Raw genomic sequence first — 23035 nt, forward strand, 5'->3', positions numbered from 1 at the left:
CTGTATGCTTTATACAACATACCTCCTTCACACAAGCATTCTTTCTTTTTGACATTGACACTCCAATGGATGCATCACAGAGCGACTTGGGTTAGTATCTCGCCCAATGACATTTGCCATGCAGGCGGGAGGAGCCAGGGATCAAACCACCAACCTTCTGATGAATAGATGACCTGCTCTACCTCCTGAGATACAGCCACCACCTAAACCAATACTTCACTTTCAAAAAGTCAAACTCAGCCAGTTACTGTTGTGTAGCACATCAATTCTTTCATGGTGATTTTTGATTTAATCATAAAAACATAAACTATGAGCCTGTTCAACAAAAATGAGCACATTTTGAGTCACTACATTTTAATGAGAGGAGTGCCTAACTTCACTCCGACTATCTGAGCCATCTCTACTACTTGGTTATGGCATGTAGAACAAATCTGGGATGTCGTGCTTGGAAGACTTCTCCTGAGTGTCTCTGATAAACCTGCTACATCAGGGGTGAAAGTGTTGTTCCCTTTGTCATTCTGTTTCTCCCTAGTTGGTGTCTCACCATCTTTACTATGCATTTGATGAAAAGAGATTTCTTTATATACAAATTTTAGAACATCCCAAATTTTCCAGCCATTTATTGCAGTTCAAGTCGTTCAAGTCCAATGAACAGCTTGAAATGGTACAAAGATAAGTGATGAACTGCCAGAGATTTTTTTTAAAGTTATTTTTCAAAAACTGAAAAATCATGTACATTTCAGGATTATACATTTTCAGGGGAACATAAAATGAATTAACAATTTAAAGCTGTTCTGCAGCAATAGTGTGTTTAAGCCTTAAAAGCTGGAGCTACTAATTCCTGCAGGTGTTTCAACTTTTCTGGATTACTTCCAACCCCCTCTGTCTGCATAAAGCAGTGCTGGAACACACTGTGGTGCCATACCCTCGTGAACATCAGTTGAACAGTATTGTACTGCAGAAAGTAGTGTGTTGGTACAAAAATGGTGAGAAAATGACAATTAACAATGGCAGAGAGACAGACCATCATAACACTTATAAATGTCGGTCTGTCCTACAGAGAAACTGCAAAGAAAGTCAAAGTGTCAGTGAGTACAGTTTCCTTCACCATCACAGACTCAGAAACAAACTGTGACAGGAAGAGTTGCACCAAGAAAGCCAGACGTCAGAATAAGACAAAGAGGCTTGTCTGGGCCTTGAAACACCGACACTGGACTACTGAAGACTGAAAGAAGGTATTATGGACTGATGGATCAACATTTGAAATCTTTGGTTCATCATGCAGGATCTTTGTACGCCGTGGAGTAGATGAAAGGATGGATCCACAGTTTGTGGCATCAACTGTCAAACATGGAGGAGGCAGTGTGATGGTCTGGGGCTGTTTGCTGGATCCAGGGTCGGTGACTTGTACAGAGTGAGAGGCTCCCTGAACCAAAACGGCTACCACAGCATTCTGCAGCTGTCATGACCCTGTGCCTTCTCGGCTGTCTCTGTATGGCTACAAGTATGTTGCGTCTCTCTTTCTCTCCTCCTGCGCACTGCGCTCTACCGGGGCGGAGTCATGACGACTCCAGCCCCTGGCTCGGACACCTGCGAATAATCATCTCATCACCACGCTCACTTCTTAAGGCAGCGGCTGAGAGAGCTTCTTCGCTGGATTATTGTGTAACACTCGTTAGTGTCACTACTAGTTGAGCTTTCTTCTCGAGTTTCTTTGTGCTGCAACTTACCAGTTCTTTCCCTCCGTGCCAGATTCTCGCCAGCCTGAGGACCACCAGTGGGTGAGCTAACAACCGGAGCCCGAGCCAACCTGAGCCTCTGTAGGATTGTGTACATAGCCCCTTCCCTTCTCGTACCTGTGTCCCCTGGAGACCCTCTCCTTGTTCTCCCCTCACCTGTATATATTCGCACCTGGAGTGTGTGTGTGTGTAAATAAATTGTGAACTCTAGTGACGGTCTGCCTCCGAGTCTCTCCTGAGCCTGACAGCAGCTCCATGCAGCACCCTCTGGTATGTGTCTAGTTGGTCAGGGGTTCATCCTACAGCAAGTTAATGACCCAAAACATAAAACCAAGCTGTGCCAGAACTACCTCAGGAAAAAAGAACAGGATGGTGAGCTTGAAAACATGGAGTGTCCAGCACAGTCTCCAGATTTAAACCCCATCGAGCTGGTTTGGGATGAACTGGACAGAAGAGTGAAACCAAAGCAACCTACAAGGTTCACATTTATGGGAACTTCTGCTACAGATATGGAAGAATATTTGATTTCTATTGTAGAAAGAATGCCACGGCTGTGTTCAGCTGTTACATCTGCCAAAGGAGGCTACTCTGATGAGTCAAAGGTTAGGATACATTTTGGTCTATAAACTGATTCCATGATTTCTTTTTTAACTCCAACTGCTTATTTGTACTATGTTTTCATTTCAGAGTGCAATGAGAAATTAAACTGCATCATTTTCAATAACAAACTGGAAAATTTGGGTGTTCTAAAACTTTTAACTAGTAGTGTGTGTGTGTTCCTTTCCTTTTCCTTCAGGCTCAGAGGGAACGTTTTCTGCCTGGTATCAGGCTTAAAACCAGTTTCCTTGGAGGAGCCAGAGGACAACCCCTGATCCAAGTTCCCCCTCAGGTCTAAACAAGAGCAAAATCTGGAGGCATGAAGACATCAAGGGATTCCAGGTTACAGATTCAAGATTTGAACCCCCTGAGGCTGTACGCACACCCTTCACTGATGAGATGATTCAACATATTGCTCATCGTACAAATCTGTACTCTGATTGGAGGATCCAATCCACAGCCCTAAAGAAATGGAGGGTTTCTTAGCAGTCTATATGGGTGTTTTCAATTTCCCTTTGCCGAAGGACTGCTGGCACTGTGAATCACGTTTTCATGCTGTAGCTGATATCAGGTCAAGGAAGTGATTCCAGCTGTTATGTTGTTTGTGTGTATGGTTATAATTATGCACAGCATGTGTGAGTGCAAGCACATCTTTCAAAGTTTCCTGTCCAGTTCATATAGTCTGAGGCCTGTACTATGAAGCAGGATTTTACTTATCCAGAAAACTTCAAGGTTAACCCTGGGTTCTGTATCACCAACGTGAGAACCCAGAACCCTTCTTGCCACAGTGCATTACCATGGTAACTTACGCTGCAAACCTAACCTACTCTGGAGCAGGTTACAAGATCCAGATTAGAGATTAAAAGGAACCCCGGCTATTAACACATGTTTGCGCTAAAATATGCACTGTGCTTTCAATAACACATATGTGGTATTAAAATACACCAAATGTTTTCCTTTTAAGCACATTTTATATAAAACCGATTTACCAGTAGGCCGCCATTGTTATTTACTTCTCAATGCACTCTGGATAGTGACGTCATGTGGTTGCACCACATCGAGTTCACAGTTAGCAGCGCACTGGAAATGGCTTCTGTTCAACCTTTCCAGTATGAACCAGAGCAATCCGAGAGAGAGGATGAAAATAGTCAACCAGTACTTAGTTTAGATCAGTGGTTCCCAAACTTTTTTTGCCAGGCCCCCCTTTTTTACAAGAAAAATGTTCGCGCCCCCCCCGCACAAACACATCCTCCAAACACACACACCCAAATTTTGTTTACAAACTCCGTTCCGGTTTATTTCACACCTCCAACATTTAGTAAACAATTAAGCAAATACAAGTAAACGGCAATAAATTACAGGTAGTAATAAAATATACTACTAACTCTTTTACGCTACGTCCACACCTACACGGGTATTTTTGAAAACTCAGCTGTTTCTATGCGTTTGGGCTTTTCGTCAACACGTAAACGGCGTTGCGATTCACCGAAAACGGAGATTATTTAAAACTCCTTTTTTGCGTTTACGTGTGGACGAGGATTACAGAGTTCGTCACGCAACGTCAAAGGTATGTGCCTCTTTTCACGTCACGCTGTGCGCCACGTTATTGTTTACATGAGATGAATTGCAGAATGGCAGATAGTCAGATTAACAGTATTTTGTCTCTATCTTCAGGTTTTACACACTTACATATACACACGCAGTTACTGTCCCTCCATTTAGAAAGGCAGAGGCGTCACAGTGTGATTATTTTACGTGTAGTTGTTTTTTTTTTTCCTGTGTAATAATGTTCAACATTGCTGTCAATACATTTTTCAAAAAATGTCTCTCTGTGCAAAATGGGTTTAAACACATAAACAGCTGTGGGATACTGTTTGTCCGTGATTTGAACAGGAGGAACAAATTACGGCAGGATCAGCCTGATATTATTTGTATCCCGCTGTAACTTTACTGCATAAAGAGCTAACATGTCCAAAATGTCAGGAGTAGTTATTTATTACAAGAAGTGTTTGTGAACTAAAAATCAAGAATGTGGGATCCTGTTTGTCCGTGATTTGGAGAGCCCAGCGCTGCTCCCGACGCAGGGAAACTAATTTTACAGGGGAGACCTACCTTGGCACTTGTGCAGGTGAAGCCAAAGGGAAGATATGCTTCACCATATTTTCCTGTCTTTGGCTTGGAAGGAAGTTGGTTTGGAAACATATTCAGCGATGCTTCATCTCCTGCTTTGCGTTTGTGTGGGAGCCCCGTCAAAAACCTGTCCACAGTGTCCAAGCGCTCTTTTTTTTTTTTTTTTTTTTTTCATACCGCGACCCCCCCTGCAATGGCTCTGCGCCCCCCCTAGGGGGCGGGCCCCACACTTTGGGAACCTCTGGTTTAGATGAAGATGAAAACAGTCCGTCACACGAGGATGTGAGAGTGAGGGAAAACTGCTGGTGTCTGTGCGGCTACTGCTTGCCAATGGCAACAGGTGTCTGAGAGCGTTTGTTGTAAAGAGCTCAATTTTATGGCAGCAGCTATCCATGGTATCGCATAACCACATGATAAAAAACCATTAACAGAATTCTAATTTTTATTATACAGTGAAATTACAATATTGTTATTTTTACAGATTCTCCATGCAACACAATGCACCAAAACTTGGAAGCCATCGTGCCAAACTAGGTCTCCCCGACAGAATTTGTTTCCTCTGCGTCGGGAGCATGCACTGGCCTTTCGAAATCACGGACAAACAGTATCCCACATTCGTGATTTTTAGTTCATAAACACTTCTTATAATGACTAACTACTCGAGAAACTTTGGAGATGTTAGCTGTTTATACAGTAGAGTTACAGTGGGATACAAATAATATCAGGCTGATCCTGCCACAATTTGTTCCCCCTGTCCAAAGACTTATTGCTCTTGAAATTTTGGAGGTTTTGGCTCAGTACAGTTCTGTACAGTTACAGAAGGATACAAATAATAATCAGTCAAAATGTCATTGGTTTATTTAAATAATCCCGTCTGATGTTGTGCCAAGGTCCCAACGCAGGGGAAACAAATTCTGTTGGGGATCCATAATTTGGCACGACACCGTTGCCATTGGCAAGCAGTAGCCGCACAGACACCAGTAGTTTTCCCTCACTGTCGCGTCCTCGTGTGACGGATTGTTTTCATCTTCATCTAAACTAAACTTCATCCTCTCTCTCGGTTTGCTCTGGTTCAAACTGGAAAGGTTGAACAGAAGCTGCTAACTGTGAACTCGATGTGGTGCAACCGTGTGACGTCACTACCCAGAGTGCATTGAGAAGTAAATAACAATGGCGGCCTACTGGCAAATCGGTTTTATATAAAATATGCTTAAAAGGAAAACATTTGGCATATTTTAATACCACATATGTGTTATTGAAAGCACAGTGCATATTTTAGCGCAAACATGTGTTAATAGCCGGGGTTCCTTTTAACAGGTATGAAATCATTGCCTGCTGACCAATCAGTTCTCCAGAAAATAGTTAAAATAGCAGCCTTGAAGTCTTTGTGTTGGCTTGATGAGCATCAGTAATATACTGTAGTCATAGACCCAACTTTATTCCTTTTTCATGTTGACTGCAAACAATTTTATGTACACTACCAATCAAAAGTTTGTTTTTTCTTTGGTTTCATGACTATTTCCATTGTAGATTCTCACTGAAGCCATCACAACTATGAATGAACACATGTGGAATTATGTAGTAAACAAAAACGTGTGAAATAATTTAAAACATGTTTTATATTTTAGATCCTTTGCTTTGATTCCTGCTTTGCTCACTCTGGGCGTTCTCTCCATGAGCTTCATGAGGTCGTCTCCTGAAATGGTTTCCAACAATCTTGAAGGAGTTCCCAGAGATGCTGAGCACTTGTTGGTCCTTTGCCTTCACTCTGCGCTCCATCTCACAGATATTTGAAGGTTAAGCCAGGGCATTCTTGGCTAAAACATGTTGACAGTGTATTTGGTGACAGACAAACAGGGTGTTTCAAAAGGTTATGTATCGTTTGGGTCCGCACATGTCCAAACGATTGTGTGTAGGCCGTGTTGGTACCATTACAAGAACAGCAACCAGACCAAAGCAATGGTTTTGACTCGATCAGCGTTAACCCCACAACCTGACGGCTGACAGATAAAATACATTTATAAACACAGCTGCAGGGCCAGGAGTGCCAGCATGAACTAAATAAATACATCATTAAATGATTAATTAAATATGTAATTAATTAATTAAATGTGCAGTTAGTTAATTAAAATTGGAAATAAATGAAATTAATGGCCTTTTAATTAATTATTTTTATGTTTATTTAATTAATTTATAAAACATTTAATTCATTATTTAATCATGGATGCATTTATTTAATTCATTTATTGATTCCAACCAAACAGTGTATGCGCACAGACACATTAGCAGGACTACGTCTGAGTTCTATGCTCACAGGTTGTTGAATTTATGCACAAGGAATTTAATTGCTAATAAATACCTGCACCCACAGAACGAAACAATTTGCTCAGATAATGTTTTTTCTCACATGTAACTTATGACAAATTCCATATAAACTCCTTCACATACTGTACCTACCATGGGACCGTGTGACTCTGACTCTTATCACATGTAGCAAAGGTGAAGCAAACATTTAGCTTTACCTGGAAACGGTACAGGCTGCTGTCGTTGCACATGACCAGCTTCTTATGGTTCTGCAGGGGGTAGATGTAACCATAAGCTACCAACATGGTGCCAAAGGCCTGAGCCTCTGGAACAAAGGCAGGAAAGAAACAGAATAAAATCAGTTCAAACAACATTTGGCTGGTGTTCTCTTAAATATAAATTCATAATATAGAGGTAATATCCCAGCTATTATAGGGCGAGAGGCGGGTGCCAGCCTATCACAGGGCTAACACATAGAGACAGACACCATTCACACTCACATTCGCACCTATGGCCAATTTAGAGTTACCAATTAACCTAACCCCACTAACTGCATGTCTGAACTGTGGGAGGAAGCCCAGTACCCAGAGGGAACCTACGCAAACACAGGAAGGAAATGCCAACTCCACTATGGTTGTCAGCTGCTTTCAAAAAGTTCTTTAGTTTTATTTTATTTTTTTTAAACTTGTACTGATTTTTCCAAATCCATACATTAATAATTAATAAACACTAAAACTGGCTGAAACAAAACATTTTCAGAAAATAAAAACTAACTTCAAATGAGAAAACTCACAATGGAAACTAAGTGAAACTACACTGAATTAAAAGCAAAAAGGCAAGAAGAAATAAAACTACAGTAACTCTGGTAAATGGTGTGTGCAGTGATTTAATGTGTCAAAGTGTTTTCAAAGTGCATGTCTGCAGAACATTTAGAAAAAGAGCTTTGATCGTACCTTCTGTACTGGTCTTCATTTTGTTGCTAATCCAAGCAATTATGTCATTACCTGTGTGGAGACATAAATATGCTGATCAGAATTAAGAACACTTAAATCACTCGTCTTTGTAGTTATGTTGTGTCATTTGTTGGTCAGTGGAAACCAAAATTATAAATCCTTTGAAAAAATGGGTTCAAAGTCACACCAAAATCAAAAACGGCACAAAGAAAATAATTTCATCTCAAATTATTTTAATGAAAGTCAGAAACATGAGTACACTGGAGGTTAATTTGGAAATCCTGTTCAGAAAGAAGCAGATACTGGCATGATCCTTGCTATCAGCAAAAAAAGAGAAGATAAAAACAACTTCAGAATAAAAATTAACAAAGAAAGAACCAAATTGCACCCTCAGCTGTTCCAAAGTGTAAAACAGTTAAATGTGGACTATGAACATTACGTCTAAATCGTTTAATAATGTCTTACAGAGACATGGTTACGGCATGATTAGTATGTTAGTCTAAATCACCCCCGAGGCATACCAACGACCAGATACGGTTTTATTTTATTTGAAAACCTGGCACACAGCCTTATATAGGCTCAGATATAATAATCATAGTAGGTCATTTTAACATGCATGTAGGTGCTGCAAAGGACAGCCTCGGCCGTGCATTTAATCTAGCATTAGACTAGTATCAGGCATTATCAGTGAGCCTGCTCAGCACATCACCAATCACATTCTGGAACTTGCTCTGACATAAAAACAGAACATGTAACAGTAAACTCTGAAACCCCTCTTTACTCTGATCATTTCTTAATAACATTTAACTTTACAGTAATAGATTACACAGCGGGGAGCATGGTGGTTAGCACTGCTGCCTCACAACAAGCAGCTTCTGCTTATCTTTATCAGGGTGACTTCAACTATTATTCATTGTTTCAAAGGGTTTGATTCCAATATCTATCAATCATTTAACCCTCGTGTAAGGTAGGTCTTCTTGATCTTTGTTAACTCACTGTGCTGTAGAGCACTGGGTTTGATTCTAGGATTATTTCATTCTGTTTACTGTCACTGTGGTAGAGACCTTACTTATTGGTATGAGTTAACTTCAACAATTAATTCCTCCAAACCATCAACATGTCTTTTAGACCCCATTCCTACAAAACAGATCAAGTCCTGCCATTAATTAATGCTTCAATCTAATAATCAGCTATTTACCACGGGCTAGGACTGGACTACTGTAATTCTTTATTATCAGGAAGTCCTAAAAACTCCCTGAAAAGCCTTCAGCTGATCCAAAATGCTGCAGCAAGAGTCCTGACAGGGACTAGAAAGAGAGAGCAGATTTCTCCTGTTTTGGCTTCCCTTCATTGGCTTCCTGTTAAATCCAGAATTCAAAATCCTGCTCCTCACATACAAGGTCTTAAATAATCAGGCCCCATCTTATCTTAATGACCTTGTAGTACCATATCACCCTATTAGAGCACTTCACTCTCACACTGCAGGCCTACTTGTTGTTCCTAGAGTATTTAAAAGTAGAATGGGAGGCAGAGCCTTCAGTTTTCAGGCCCCTCTTCTGTGGAACCAGCTTCCAGTTTGGATTCAGGAGACAGACACTATCTCTACTTTCAAGATTAGGCTTCAAACTTTCCTTTTTGCTAAAGCATATAGTTAGGGCTGGACCAGGTGACCCTGAATCCTCCCTTAGTTATGCTGCAATACCCACATATCTGCATGACATACACCCTGCATGGCAGGGTGTATGTCATGCAGATATGGGCCAGGCCTGGCGTAGATGGCACTGTTTATGTGATGGCATGCCACATCTGTCCCGATTGTGGTTTGGTTGATGTGGCCCTGGCTCATAGAAAACAGGTCTGGCCCAGATCTGGCATCAAGCTGGCACTTCTGACTGACTGGTGTCATGGCAGGGTGTATGTCAACCAGATGTGGGCCAGGTCTGGCAATGATGGCACTATTTATGTTCCTATTTTCCTGTTTTAGTTAGAAGACCCAAATGCCATGTTGCAATACTATACTGCTATGGTAGCCAACGTTTCAAATGCAGGTTTGACAGGTTTGTGAGTGTACACTTTATCCAAAACCTAGTGAGGGTTTACTCATCTTTGCCAGTGGCTGGCTGTAGCTCAGGAGGTAGAGCAGGTTGCCTATTGGTCGGAAGGTTCGATCCCTGGCTCCTCCAGTCTGCATGTCAAGTGTATGAATGTAGTTAGGAAGCACTCAGTTTATACAAAGTGTGTGATTGGGTGAATGTGGCATGTTGTATAGAGCACTTTGAGTAATCTGGGAGAGTAGAAAAGCGCTGTGTAAGAATCAGTCCGTTCACTGTCTGAACAGAGTTTCTTCATGTTACTTTTGCACTATTATGTTCCAGCACATGTTGTTATTACATGGCTTGATTAAGGTACACATTAGGCTGACATCTGGGGCCAGAGCTGAAACTGTTCTGGGCCAGCACAGGGCCAGCAGTGTGTCTGCAACCGTCATTCTGTGCGGTATGTGGGCCATGTGTAAGCACATTGTGTGGGCCAGATCCGGGCCATACCAATTTTGCTATGTGGGCAGCAGCGAAGCAGGTCGCAGCCACCTACAGCTACCAACACCTACACCCCCCTGATGGAATACCTCTGGTTCTAACACATCATTTATACACTGTAAGTGCTGGCAGAATACTTGGGTCAAATGGTTGGCTGCTGACATTTTCCTTCCAGGCCTTAGTCCAGATTAAAAAGTCACTTTGGTTCTTAGAGCACTACACAGATATCATCCAATCATGGCTGCTTTATTTAGCTGCTGGCAGAGCAGCTTAGGCAGCAAGGCTTTAAATAATCCAGTGAGGCTGTACAGATTAAATACCTGAGAGGTAAACGCACTGTCACCTTGTGGTCTAGCACAGCGGTCCCCAACCTCTTTTGCGCCACGGACCGGTTTATGCCCGACAATATTTTCACGGACCGGCAATGAGGTGTCGCGGATGAATACAACAAAATAAAACTAGTGCCGGTACCGAAAAAAAGAAGATTTATTCATAACACACGTGAAAAGACCCAGGAAAACCGAGTTAACGATAAAAACGATAACAAAATAACGCTGAAAACCGATAAAAACCCTGAAAACCATACATTTCACACCTGAACCTCAACTCTCGCGGCCCGGTACCAAACGACTCACGGACCGGTACCGGTCCGAGGCCCGGGGGTTGGGGACCGCTGGTCTAGCACATCGGACAGAACAAATGATGAAGGTTCAATAAACAGGAGCATTTAGCTTCAGAAATAACAGGTAGGCTTTAGTGAAAGAACTAAAACTATGAGAATTATTTTGTTCTTTTTCTACGTAAAAATTTAATTGTTCCGTATCAGTTTGTGGCATTTTAAATCAATTTGAAACATTTATTTAATACCATTTACAGAATTATGTTTTTTTCACTTGGTTGTTTCTTATATATAGCACCAGTTCACAGTAACAGTCAGTTCAAGGTGCACTGTAAGGTAAAGACGAGGAGCTCAGACCGACCACACAAAAACAACCCAATGAACAGGACAAAAGATAAACTATGGGCAAGAGTAGAAAGGTCAGTGACATGCAGTAATCTTAGTATAATGTATATAACCTACCCCATCATCTCCTCAACAAATGGGAAAATCAGAACCAAACTTTGCATGGACATTATAACACATACAGTGATTATTAACATATGTTTGCAAAAAATATATGATATAAATCCCAATCCTTACTCTGGTATTTTTGGATCAACAGAAGGCTTTCAGGAAGATTTTGGAGCAATCTGTTAGGGAATGCTGATCCAGTCCAGAAGTAAGAAAAGAAATAAATGCATGAATGCAGGTTTTCAACAAGGCAGGATGATTCAAAAAATATATGTCAAAAGTCTTCCATGTTCTAGTGTACAGTCATAGCATGCACCTGACAAGTTCCCATCGTGCCCAACACAAATGGAGGGAGGAAGTAGAGCTGGTCCATATTTTGTTTGTGTCAACTTCCACAAAGGCCTTAAAATGATAGCAGTTGCTGTGTTATGTAAAGTTAAAGCCTCTGAAAAACCAGTCCATCACTCCGATTAGTCAGTGTGCATGTAAATGGAAGCATCTTTATCATGGATATCACTCATATGGACTACTGCAATTTCCAAGTGAACACGCAAATTTCTATACATGCCCATGTTACCAGGGCACAGCAGATGTCAGGTCATCTGGATTTTGCTAAGAAGGCTGCCAGAATCTTGAATTTGGTCTCAAACTCCAGTCCCTGCAGCAACAGATTACAGCACTCGTGTTTTTCCCTCATACTTCATTGAAACAGGAGGCTGAGAAGAGGAACGCTCACCTGCACTGAACCTTCTACTTTCCTCCTTGAAAAATTATACAGTGAGGCTTCGTTCACCTCATCTTACCATTAATTGCCTTTTCCTCACATTTCCACTACCGTCTGGGATCACCCTGGAGCTTCTGTCGTTTTCCATTAAACACATATTAGATTAGTCTGAACAGGAAATTGAAAATAAACAGAACGCGCTCATGTATAGAGTTGAAAATATGGATTTCACTGGAAGGTTCTAGATCTCACCCTGGGTCAACACACCTTAATCACATGATGAGTTCATTCTCAGGCCTCTGGAGAACTTCAAGACATGTTGAGGCGGTCATTTAGCCATTTGAATCAGCTGTGATAGACCAAGGACACATCTAAAACCTGCAGGACCCTCGAGGCCTGGAGTTGCCCACCCCTGCTATATGGTATTATTTTAGGGCCTTTACCTTCCAATATGAAACACCTTGAACCACATGTTGTTGTGATTTGGCGCTATATAAACAAAATGAATTTGAAATTTAAAAACAAACTGCGTTTGCAGCAGTTGCAGCTTGGCAGACCTCAGCCATTCTAGCTGTCAATTTTTCAAGGTAATCTGATGAGACTTCAGCCCATGCTTCCTGGAGCATCTCTAAAGATGGATTGGTTCAATGGAGATTGGCTTCATACCATACAGTCAAGCTGTTACCACAACAGCTCAGTAGGGTTCAGACCATACTGGCCGTTCCATTACAGTGGGAATTCTGACTGATTATTCTTTCTTTTTGTTTACAGGCCCTTTAGGCCATGCCATAAGCATGCCATGCTCCTTTTTGGCTTCCTTATTAGTAGAATGGTTTTCAGCTGTGCAACAGAATTGCAAAAGGGGTTTCTACGAATGAATTAGCCTTATAAAATTATTCATTTGGATAAGCAGCCACACCAGGAAATTGATCCACAGGACTGACAGTTGTTGATAATAGGCCTCTCTGCACAAAGGTAGATCATTTCATAAAAATAATCTGATTAATTTTAATTGTTTGTGAAATGTATCAAATTCTTTGTGAATTGCATGTGAATGTGTTTTTCTTTGTAAAACAAATATATTTGCAAGTGATCCCAAACTTTTGAGGGGTAATGTAAGTCACTGATTAGAGAGAATGAGTGTCATTAGTAACACATCAGAGGGAAGGTATCAGCAGGCATCATACAAAATAGTCTTGACTGGTTTTTATATAGTGCTGTTCTACTCTAAGCACTCTGACTGGCCAGGGTTTGAACCACCAGCCTTCTGATTAGTAGATAACCTGCTCTACCTCCTACATCATGTACCAGTTAAAAATGCTAGAAATGTTTGCGTTTAATTTAATTCAGTTTTATTTCTATTGTGTGTGCGTGCACGTGCGCGTGTGTGTGTGTGTGTGTCACACTCACCAGCAATGACATGTGGGATGGTACTGATATTGAGCTTCTGCTCTGTACCTTTAACTCCAATTTTTGGGTCCTGCATTTCTAGCAAAATCGACTCCAGCTGAAAACAGAGGTGAATGAAAGAGAATAATAACAACAGAGACGGCCTGTGGAAGCTGTCGCTGTGAATCCACAACATACTGTCAAAGAAGCAAAACAGTCAAGTACAAAAATCCATCAACGAGATATCTATCTACTATTTCAAGCCGTCCATTCATCTTCTTCTGCTTATTTGGGGCTGGGCTGCAGGGGCAGCAGCTCAAGCAGAAATCCCTCTGCTCCCCAGCCACCTCCTCTAGCTTGTCCAGGGGGAACACAAAGGCGTTCCCAGGCTAGTCGAGAGATATAATCCCTCCAGCTTGTCCCGGGGCCTCCTCCTAGTGGGACATGCCCGGAACACCCAGGAGGCATCCTTGTCAGATGGCTGAACCACCTCAACTGGCTCCTTTCGATGTGGAGGAGCAGCGGCTCTAGTCTGAACTTTTCACCCAATCTCTAAGAGAGAAGCCAGCCATGGGCTTCAGAGGAAGCATATTTCTGCTGTTGTATCCGTGATCTTGTTCTTTCCGTCACTACCCACAGCTCGTGACCATAGCTAAGGGTACGGGCGTAGATTGACCGGTAAATTGAGAGCTTCACTTTTACACTCAGCTCTCTCTTCACCACAATGTATCGGTACAGTGTTTGCATCATTGCAGCCACAGCACCAACCCGTCTGTCGATATCTGGCTCCCTTCTCCCATCACTCGTGAACGAGACCCCGAGATACTTAAACTCTCGCACTTGGGGCAGGAACTCGTTCCTGACACAGAGTGGGCACTCCACCCTTTTCCGGCTGGGGACCATGGCCTCAGATTTAGAGGTGCTGATCCTCATTCCCACCGCTTAACACTCAGCTGTGAACTGTTCCAGTGCGAGCTGGAGGCCATCACCTGATGAAACCAACAGAGCCACATCATCTGCGAAAAGCAGAGATGAGATTTTCAGACCACCAAGAGAAAGCCTTCTGCTACTTGGCTGCATCTAGAAATTCTGTCCATAAAAATTACAAACAGAATGGGTGACAAAGGGGCAGCCCTGGCAGAGCCCATCACCACCCAGAAACAAGTCTGACTTATTCCCGCAATGGGCCAGACACCCCATACTCCTGAAGCACCTCACACAGGACACCCCGAAGGACACGGTCAAGGCGTGTCAACCAAGACAGCAATACAACATGCAGAGCCTTCAGGAACTCAGGGGGCACACCTCACCCTCCGCAGGAGCCCCTGCCACCAGGGAGTTGTTTAGCAGCCTCAGAGACCTCACCCCCAAAGATGGACGAGTTGTCCCCCTCATCCCCAGACTCTGCTTCCTCCAGTGGGATTAAGGAGGTCCTCGAAGTATTCCTTCCACCGCCTGACAATGTTCAATGTTCAGTAGTGCTCCACCTGCACTATATATAATGCAGGTAGAGCGCCGCTTTCCCCTCTTGAGTCGCCTGATGAGTTGCCAGAATCTCTTCGAGGCAGTCCAAAAATCTTTTTCCATGGCCTCCCTGAACTCCTTCCACACCCGAGTTTTTGGTTTAGCCATTGCCGCACGCCGCTTGGCCTGTCGGTACCTATTAGCTTCCTCCGAAGTCCCACAAGCTAACCAAGCCCAATAGGCTTCCTTCTTCAGCCTGCTGGCTCCACCATTTGGTTCGGGGGTTATCACCATGACCACGACTGTTACCAACCACCCTGCGGCTGCAGCTCAGTTCAGCGGCTTCAGCAATGGTGCTGAACATGGTCTATAGAGTTCGAAAATGTGACATCATTTCTGGGGTAAAACCACAAAGGATTGTAGGTACAAGTGGCTAGCTTGCTACAAGAAATCCCTTTCACTGGAAAGAACAGTCACTATCGCTGCCCCCTCTCTCTTCCAGTACTCCAAAGCGAAGAGACAGACAGGACGGCCGGAGATGTCGCCGGGTTTTCGTTGTCCCGCTCCAATTTTGGTGGATTTTAATGTTGTGGCTGACGCCAGAGGACTTTTAGTGTTGTTTTTATGTTTTTACTGTGTGTTCTTCCTAGCCAGTGGTGTTTTTAACTCTTTAAAATCTTTCTGTGAAATAAATTATATTTTAGTAATCGAGTTTTATATTGTTCTATTGCCTTGGCTACTCCACTGCTCTGTCCGTTTTTTGAAGGGTTGTCCTTCACTTAGAATAAAACCTGGTGTCCACCTACATATCTGGCTACTCGGAACATGTCTGTGTCCTGTACCCATCAGGGCTTGCTGCAGGGATCTGAAGTTACTAAACACTTCATGAGTGTATGCACTCACACTTTATAAATATGAGCGCGATGAAAGTTGGGCAGCACGCTAACGTCTTAAGTCCACTCTGTATGCTCATATGGGTCTAACCCTTTCACTCCTTTGATTTTTTTCCTCGTACCTTTTTTCGCCTTTTTGTCGCGTCTGTCTTTGTACGGACCTGCCGTGTTCTCCTTCATTTTGTACATAACTGTTTTTGAGGCAAATAAAATGCAAGTAGGGATTAAAACCGCAGAATGAATGATTACCGGTGCTGGATATGCTAGTGCTTGATGCAGTGTTTTGATTTTGCTGCCACTCGTACCTACAATGCAACGCGAGCAAGTCACGTGGTCTGTCGATCTCTATTGGGACTCAGTGTCTCCAGTCTCCCTCGGAATGCTGTTGAAGCTCTGCCAGAGGTGTGTGTTAAAGATCTCATGTTAAAGATCTCATGCCTGGCAGAGACACCCAGCGCACCCCCACTATACGTTTAGGTCAGTGGTTCTTAACCTGGGTTCGATCGAACCCTAGGGGTTCGGTGAATCGGTCTCAGGGGTTCGGCAGAGCCTCCGCCGTGACACGCACGGCTCATTTTGTGCACCAGTAAAAAACATATCTATGTCTTGAATTTGAAAAAAAATCACATTTTATGTTTCACTAAAGAGGTTTTCAGTGAATGCGCATATGAAGCTGGTTGTGTTCGGTACCTCCAACAAGGTTAAGAACCACTGGTTTAGGTGCACCAGGTCTGTCCAGCATCCTCCCCCCGCCACCTGATCCAACTCACCACCAAGTGGTGATCAGTTGACAGCTCAGCCCCTCTCTTTACATGAGTTTTTTAAAATTGGAATAATAGTAAACTGGGTAAGAATAGCTTTCATACTGTACAACACCAGCCCTATTTCATAAAGAATCTAATTAGTTAAGTTAATACTGGAATACTTCTTTGTTTATCTTATTCCTGTCTTTGCCTCATTGTGCCAATGAACTGTTTGAAAGTTAATTTCTTTATCTGAGGTGCATAACAATAAGGTTGTTCAGATGCTTTAGACTGCAGTGACACCATGCTGCCAAACAACAACACTAATTAGCTTTTAGGTGGAGTAAAAGATTAGCTTCAGCAAGCCTCTTATGCTGGCAAACCAATCATGTTTAAATCTCATGCAAATGCATGGGTATCCATTAGATACTGCATGCCACAGAAAAATCTTTATATAGACTTAAGAACAGGAAGTAGGGAAATAAGGTTATTGCAGCTCGCGTGCTTTGTATTTTTCTGTTTTCACAAAAGCAGTTTATTTAGAAAACTAGAACCTAATGTGAAAAAGCCTTTAATTGCTAATGAATGATGGATAATCAAGATATATTACAAAAGGAATACTTAATAATGCTATAACAGTAATGCTATTGACCCACCTTTTTGAGGCAATACAAACGGGGCTGGAAATGTTGTGCCCGGTTTGGGCGCGCTGTTCTGATAGTCATTTTTGCAGATGAATGAAGCGCGAATCAGATGTAAAGCAATCAAATCAAATCCTGGTATGAAATGTCCCAGTTAGAACAGGTTTAGTTGCTGACAGGCAAATGCATGCCTGCAGTGAACAGAGGTAGCGTCTGTGAGGAGATTGTAAGACCGGAGGCTAAGGATGGATTATTCCTCCAGTCAGCTGTAAGCTTTTTCTCTCACCCAAGGCAATCATGGAGAAAAGCCTGGCTCTGACTGACAAGAGTCATGATCGATGCTGCGTCTCAGAGTACAGTTGTAATGGCTGTAAGTAAGTAAGTAAAATGTATTTATATAGTGCTTTTCACAGATAAAAATCACAAAGTGCTTCACAATGCAAAGAATGAAAATACAACATGAAGGTTAGAACTAAAATTTTAAAATGAAACTTGAAACTTACAGGCAACCAGTGAAGGGAGGCTAAAAGTGGAGTAATATGAGATCTTCTGTTGGTGCCTGTTTAAGAGACGTGCTGCAGCATTCTGCACAGTCTGAAGACAATTTAAAGCTGATTTGTCAAAACAAGTAAAAAGACCATTGCAATAATCCAACAGGAAGAAATAAAAGCATGAATAATCATCTCCACTTCAGGCTTTGACACCATTAGTCTGAGTTTTGAAATATTCCTTAGATGATAAAAAACAGTTTCGGACCAGCTGCTCAAACGACATCGAGCTGTCAAACATGACACCGAGGTTTCTAAGGCTCGATTCAACAGAAGGCTCTAAGAAACTGATATGCTGCCTGATTTCTGAGATCATATGATCTGGAGCAATAATTAGAGTTTCTGTTTTATCAGAGTTTAGCTGGAGGAAGCTGTCATTTAACCATTGCTTAATTTCTATCAGACAATTACTTAAACTAGACAATTTATGAAACTCAGAGACTTTAAAGAACAGTATAACTGAATGTCATCAGCATAGAGATGGTAGGAGATATCATTGTAGTGCCTAATAATTTGGCCTAGGGGGAATATATAAAGGAAAAAGAGAACTGGACCCAGGACAGATCCCTGAGGTACCCCACAAGGCAAAACTGTTGATCATCACTTGATTCATACGAACAGTAAAAGATCTCTGTCAGGGTTTCTGGGTCGTTGACCCAGTATTTTCAGTTCGTCCTCATTGTTTATCTTCTGCCTGTTTCACTTCCTGTTTTATTGTGTTAACCTTGGTCCATGTGCATTATGTTCAGTCCTCTTCCCGTTTATCATTAGTTCATTATGTTCAGCTGTGTACTCGCCAGTTTCTAATCACTCCTCACTCAGCCTGTGTATTTATGTTCCTCAGTTCAACCAGTCCAGTGTCGTGTCATTGATGTTCCTGTGATGTTGTTCCTGTCGCGTGTTCAGATCAGTCAGCCAGCCATTCAGTTCTTCAGTCAGTCGTCCACTCAGGCAGCCATTTCAGTTCGTGTTCTGTTCATCCAGCCTGCTTTCAATAAACCCCATTATCCTGCACCGTGAGTCCAGCGTTTGGGTCATCCTTTCCTCGCCTCCGCACACGACCCCTGACAGAATGACACGACCCGCTTTTGACCCAGCGGATTCGGACCTTTTTGAGCGGCAGGAGGCAGCGCTCTCCATTTGGACGGAGAAGCTCAAGGGGGAACAGCGGCTCTTCGCGGAGCAAGAGCACATCTTCGAGGGAACTCGCCTGGCTCTGGGCGGGCCTCGAGACGCCGCGTTCCCCACCTGCTGCCTCACCTGCACCGGAGCATTCGCGCGCGGAGAGTGGGCGTTTCACGCCGGCGCTGCCGCGTTCCCTCTCTCACGGGTCCGCTCCTCGCTCACACGCCATCTGCCTCATTCACCGGACCTTCAACCTCGCCACGGCACAGCGGCTCCGCCTCCCACCTCGGCTCAACAGAGGCTCCCGCGCCAGAGGCTCGGATGTGTACCCCGCCCGCTTCCTCTTCCCGGAGAAAGCGGCGCACACGCCGCCATAAAATGGACTATTTCCAGCAATTCCCGGTGGTGAGTTCCAGTGACTGTTTTCCACCCTCATTCGATTCCTCATTCAAAACCACCGATGAACCCATCTCTGATTCATGGGATGTTTCCCTCCTGGAGGATTCTGTGGACTGGGAAGATTTTTTCTGTTCTGCTCCCCCAAAGACTGTAAATAGTGATGGCAGAGAGACCAGACTAAAACCCGTTAGACCTGTCAGTGTCACTCACCCAGTTGTTATTTCCACTCCTATCAGCCAGCCTACACCCACACCTGTGCCAGCTCCCAGGAGGAGGGCAGCTGCGACCCAGTCTACCTCCAGACCCGCTCCTGTTTCTCGGGTGGGGTGACTGGTGTCCAGCCACCTCCCGTGCCTGTCCCAGCGCCTAGGCTGAAGGCAGCTAGAACCCAGCCTGACCTCCCTAGAGTCTCGGAAGAGCTAGCCTCCATCTGCAACTTCACCTCTTCATCCACCTCCTGATCCAGCCTTTCACGCCTCGCATTATCACTGGTTAGGCTAGCTGAGGTTTCTCCTGCTCAGGCACCAGCTTTACTAGCCCAGGCTGTAGCTTTATCTCCGTCACTAGCTCAGTCTGTAGCTCAGCCATTAGCCACGCTCACCTCAGCTCCGTCGTCAGCCACACTCACCTCAGCTCCGTCATCAGCCACACCCACCTCTGTTCATCCCTTAGCATCTCCCGGTCCAGTCAGTTCCCTCTCCTGCTGTTCAGCTCCCGGTCCAGTCAGTTCCCTCTCCTGCTGTTCAGCTCCCGGTCCAGCCAGTTCCCTCTCCTGCTGTTCAGCTCCCGGTCCAGCCAGTTCCTCTCCTGCTGTTCAGCTCCCGGTCCAGCCAGTTCCCTCTCCTGCTGTTCAGCTCCCGGTCCAGCCAGTTCCCTCTCCTGCTGTTCAGCTCCCGGTCCAGCCAGTTCCCTCTCCTGCTGTTCAGCTCCCGGTCCAGCCAGTTCCCTCTCCTGCTGTTCAGCTCCCGGTCCAGCCAGTTCCCTCTCCTGCTGTTCAGCTCCCGGTCCAGCCAGTTCACTCCCCTGTAGCTCAGTCGCCTGCTCCACTCCAGTCAGTAGTACAGCCTGCTCCACTCCAGTCAGTAGTACAGCCTGCTCCACTCCAGTCAGTAGTACAGCCTGTAGTCCAGTCTCCTCCTGTCCTCCAGTCTTCCATGGCTCAGCCTCCTCCTGTCCTCCAGTTTCGTCCTCTCCAGTCTTTCCCTGTTCCCCAGTCGCCCGTCCTCCAGTCAGTTCAGTCTGTCGCCCAGCCTTCTGTCACCCAGCCTTCTGTAGTCCAGTCACTGATTCATCATCCATTCCAGTTCCCGGACCCGAAGCCACAGCGTCCAGAGCCAGCTGTGAGCTCTCCCGGTCTGCAGCCAGGGGTTTCCGCACCCGCTGGCCCGGCCGCTCCTCAGCCAGGGGTTTCCGCACCCGCTGGCCCGGCCGCTCCTCAGCCAGGGGTTTCCGCGCCTCCTGGCCCGGCCGCTCCTCAGCCAGGGGCCTCCGCGCCTCCTGGCCCAGCCTGTCTCCAGCCAGGGGCCTCCGCGCCTCCTGGCCCAGCCTGTCTCCAGCCAGGGGCCTCCGCGCCTCCTGGCCCTGCCTGTCTCCAGCCTGAGGCCTCCGCGCCTCCTGGCCCTGCCTGTCTCAAGCCAGAGGCCTCCGCGCCTATTGACTCTGCAGCTGTTGCTCCATCACCGCCGGCTCCCATGCAGTCGCCTGGCACAGCCTTGGCCTCGGCTTCTGCTCCGCCTGGTCCAGACTCAGCCGCCTGGTCCCTGCGGCTGCCACCGCCGCCCGAGCCTGCACCTCGGAATCGCTGGCCACTTTCCAGGCCAACAGCTGGACGTCATCGCCAGCGTGGTCGACCACGGACCTCCTCAGTGGCCGCCGCCGCCTTCCTCGCGGCCGACCACGGACCTCCTCAGTGGCGCCGCCGTCTTCCTCGCGGCCGACCACCGGACCTCCTCAGTGGCCGCCGCCGTCTTCCTCGCGGCCGCCCACCGGACCTCCTCAGTGGCCGCCGCCGTCTTCCTCGCGGCCGCCCACCGGACCTCCTCAGTGGCCGCCGCCGTCTTCCTCGCGGCCGCCCACCGGACCTCCTCAGTGGCCGCCGTCTTCCTCGCGGCCGCCCACCAGATCACCTCCAGCGTCGCCGCCGGCCGCGTGGCCGCCCACCTGAACCGTCTCGTCTCGGCCACCGGCCGCGTGGCCGCCCACCAGAACTGTCTTTGTTTTGGACTCCGTCCCTCCGTCCTAGGCCCCTCCACCCGCCCTGTCTCGGTTGCCGCCGCCGGGTGCCGGCCTTTGAAGGGGGTACTGTCAGGGTTTCTGGGTCGTTGACCCAGTATTTTCAGTTCGTCCTCATTGTTTATCTTCTGCCTGTTTCACTTCCTGTTTTATTGTGTTAACCTTGGTCCATGTGCATTATGTTCAGTCCTCTTCCCGTTTATCATTAGTTCATTATGTTCAGCTGTGTACTCGCCAGTTTCTAATCACTCCTCACTCAGCCTGTGTATTTATGTTCCTCAGTTCAACCAGTCCAGTGTCGTGTCATTGATGTTCCTGTGATGTTGTTCCTGTCGCGTGTTCAGATCAGTCAGCCAGCCATTCAGTTCTTCAGTCAGTCGTCCACTCAGTCAGCCATTTCAGTTCGTGTTCTGTTCATCCAGCCTGCTTTCAATAAACCCCATTATCCTGCACCGTGAGTCCAGCGTTTGGGTCATCCTTTCCTCGCCTCCGCACACGACCCCTGACAATCTCTCAGACAAATATGACATGAACCATTTGAAACAATACCAGTGATTACTGGTATTGTTTCAAATGGTTCAGACTCAAGAACCTGTTTGGGATTCCAAACAGGTTCTTGAGTCTGGTTATCATGATGCTGTGAGCCACAGTATCAAAGGCAGATCCAACAGGACCAGAACTGTGTACTCTCCAGTCTGCTGCCATCAAGAGAGTAGACTGCAATTTACTAAAACCAGACTGGAAAACGTCCATAACAGCATTTTTCTCCAGGAAATAGTTAAGTTGTTGTCCTCCAGTTTTTTCCAAAATCTTTGGTACAAAAGACAATTTGGAGATTGGCCTGTAACTGTTAGGGAGGGATGGATCCGGGTAAAGTTTCCTTAATATTGGCTCAACAACAGCTTGTTTAAAGAAGCTGGGAACTGAGCCAGTATGAAGAGAAATATTTATCATTTCCACAATACAGGGGCCAACAGAGTCAAAAGTGAGGCAGGAAGCACATCACGGAGGTTTGAAGTCGGTTTCATATGACCAACAAAGCTCTAATGTCCTGTAAGGCAGCGGTCCCCAACCCCCGGGCCTCGGACCGGTACCGGTCCGTGAGTCGTTTGGTACCGGGTCGCGAGAGTTGAGGCTCAGGTGTGAAATGTATGGTTTTCAGGGTTTTTATCGGTTTTCAGCGTTATTTTGTTATCGTTTTTATCGTTAACTCGGTTTTCCTGGGTCTTTTCGTGTGTTATGAATAAATCTTCTTTTTTTCGGTACCGGTACTAGTTTTCTTTTGTTGTATTTATCCGCGACACCTTAAAGGCCGGTCCATGAAAATATTGTCGGGCATAAACCGGTCCGTGGTGCAAAAAAGGTTGGGGACCGCTGCTGTAAGGTAACAGGAGTAATGTATGAAAGTGTGAAAGGTAAGCACATTGTAAGCTTGATACTGTGAAGACGATGGACAGATGCTTGACCTGATGGCAGTGACCTTATTTGTGAAATAATTCAAAAACTCATTACAATCAGATGATGTTTTTTCCTGATGCACAAGGA

At 45.1% G+C, this 23035-nt stretch overlaps 1 protein-coding gene across 1 annotated transcript in view; it reads right to left on the reverse strand.

Annotated features, from left to right (window-relative positions):
• The window catches only part of rgs9a (regulator of G protein signaling 9a), a 112751-nt gene extending 95481 nt beyond the window's left edge, over positions 1 to 17270 (reverse strand). Inside the window, exons 1-4 of the mRNA XM_031755809.2 lie at positions 17202 to 17270; positions 13467 to 13563; positions 7724 to 7774; positions 6989 to 7095 (exon numbers count right to left, since the gene is read on the reverse strand). Coding sequence (XP_031611669.2) covers positions 6989 to 7095; positions 7724 to 7774; positions 13467 to 13563; positions 17202 to 17270 — 324 coding nt within the window. The remainder of the gene's footprint in view (positions 1 to 6988; positions 7096 to 7723; positions 7775 to 13466; positions 13564 to 17201) is intronic.
• Between the last annotated feature and the right edge of the window lie 5765 nt (positions 17271 to 23035).

The sequence above is a fragment of the Oreochromis aureus genome, linkage group 4, assembly GCF_013358895.1.
Source record: "Oreochromis aureus strain Israel breed Guangdong linkage group 4, ZZ_aureus, whole genome shotgun sequence".
NCBI classification, from domain to species: domain Eukaryota; kingdom Metazoa; phylum Chordata; class Actinopteri; order Cichliformes; family Cichlidae; genus Oreochromis; species Oreochromis aureus.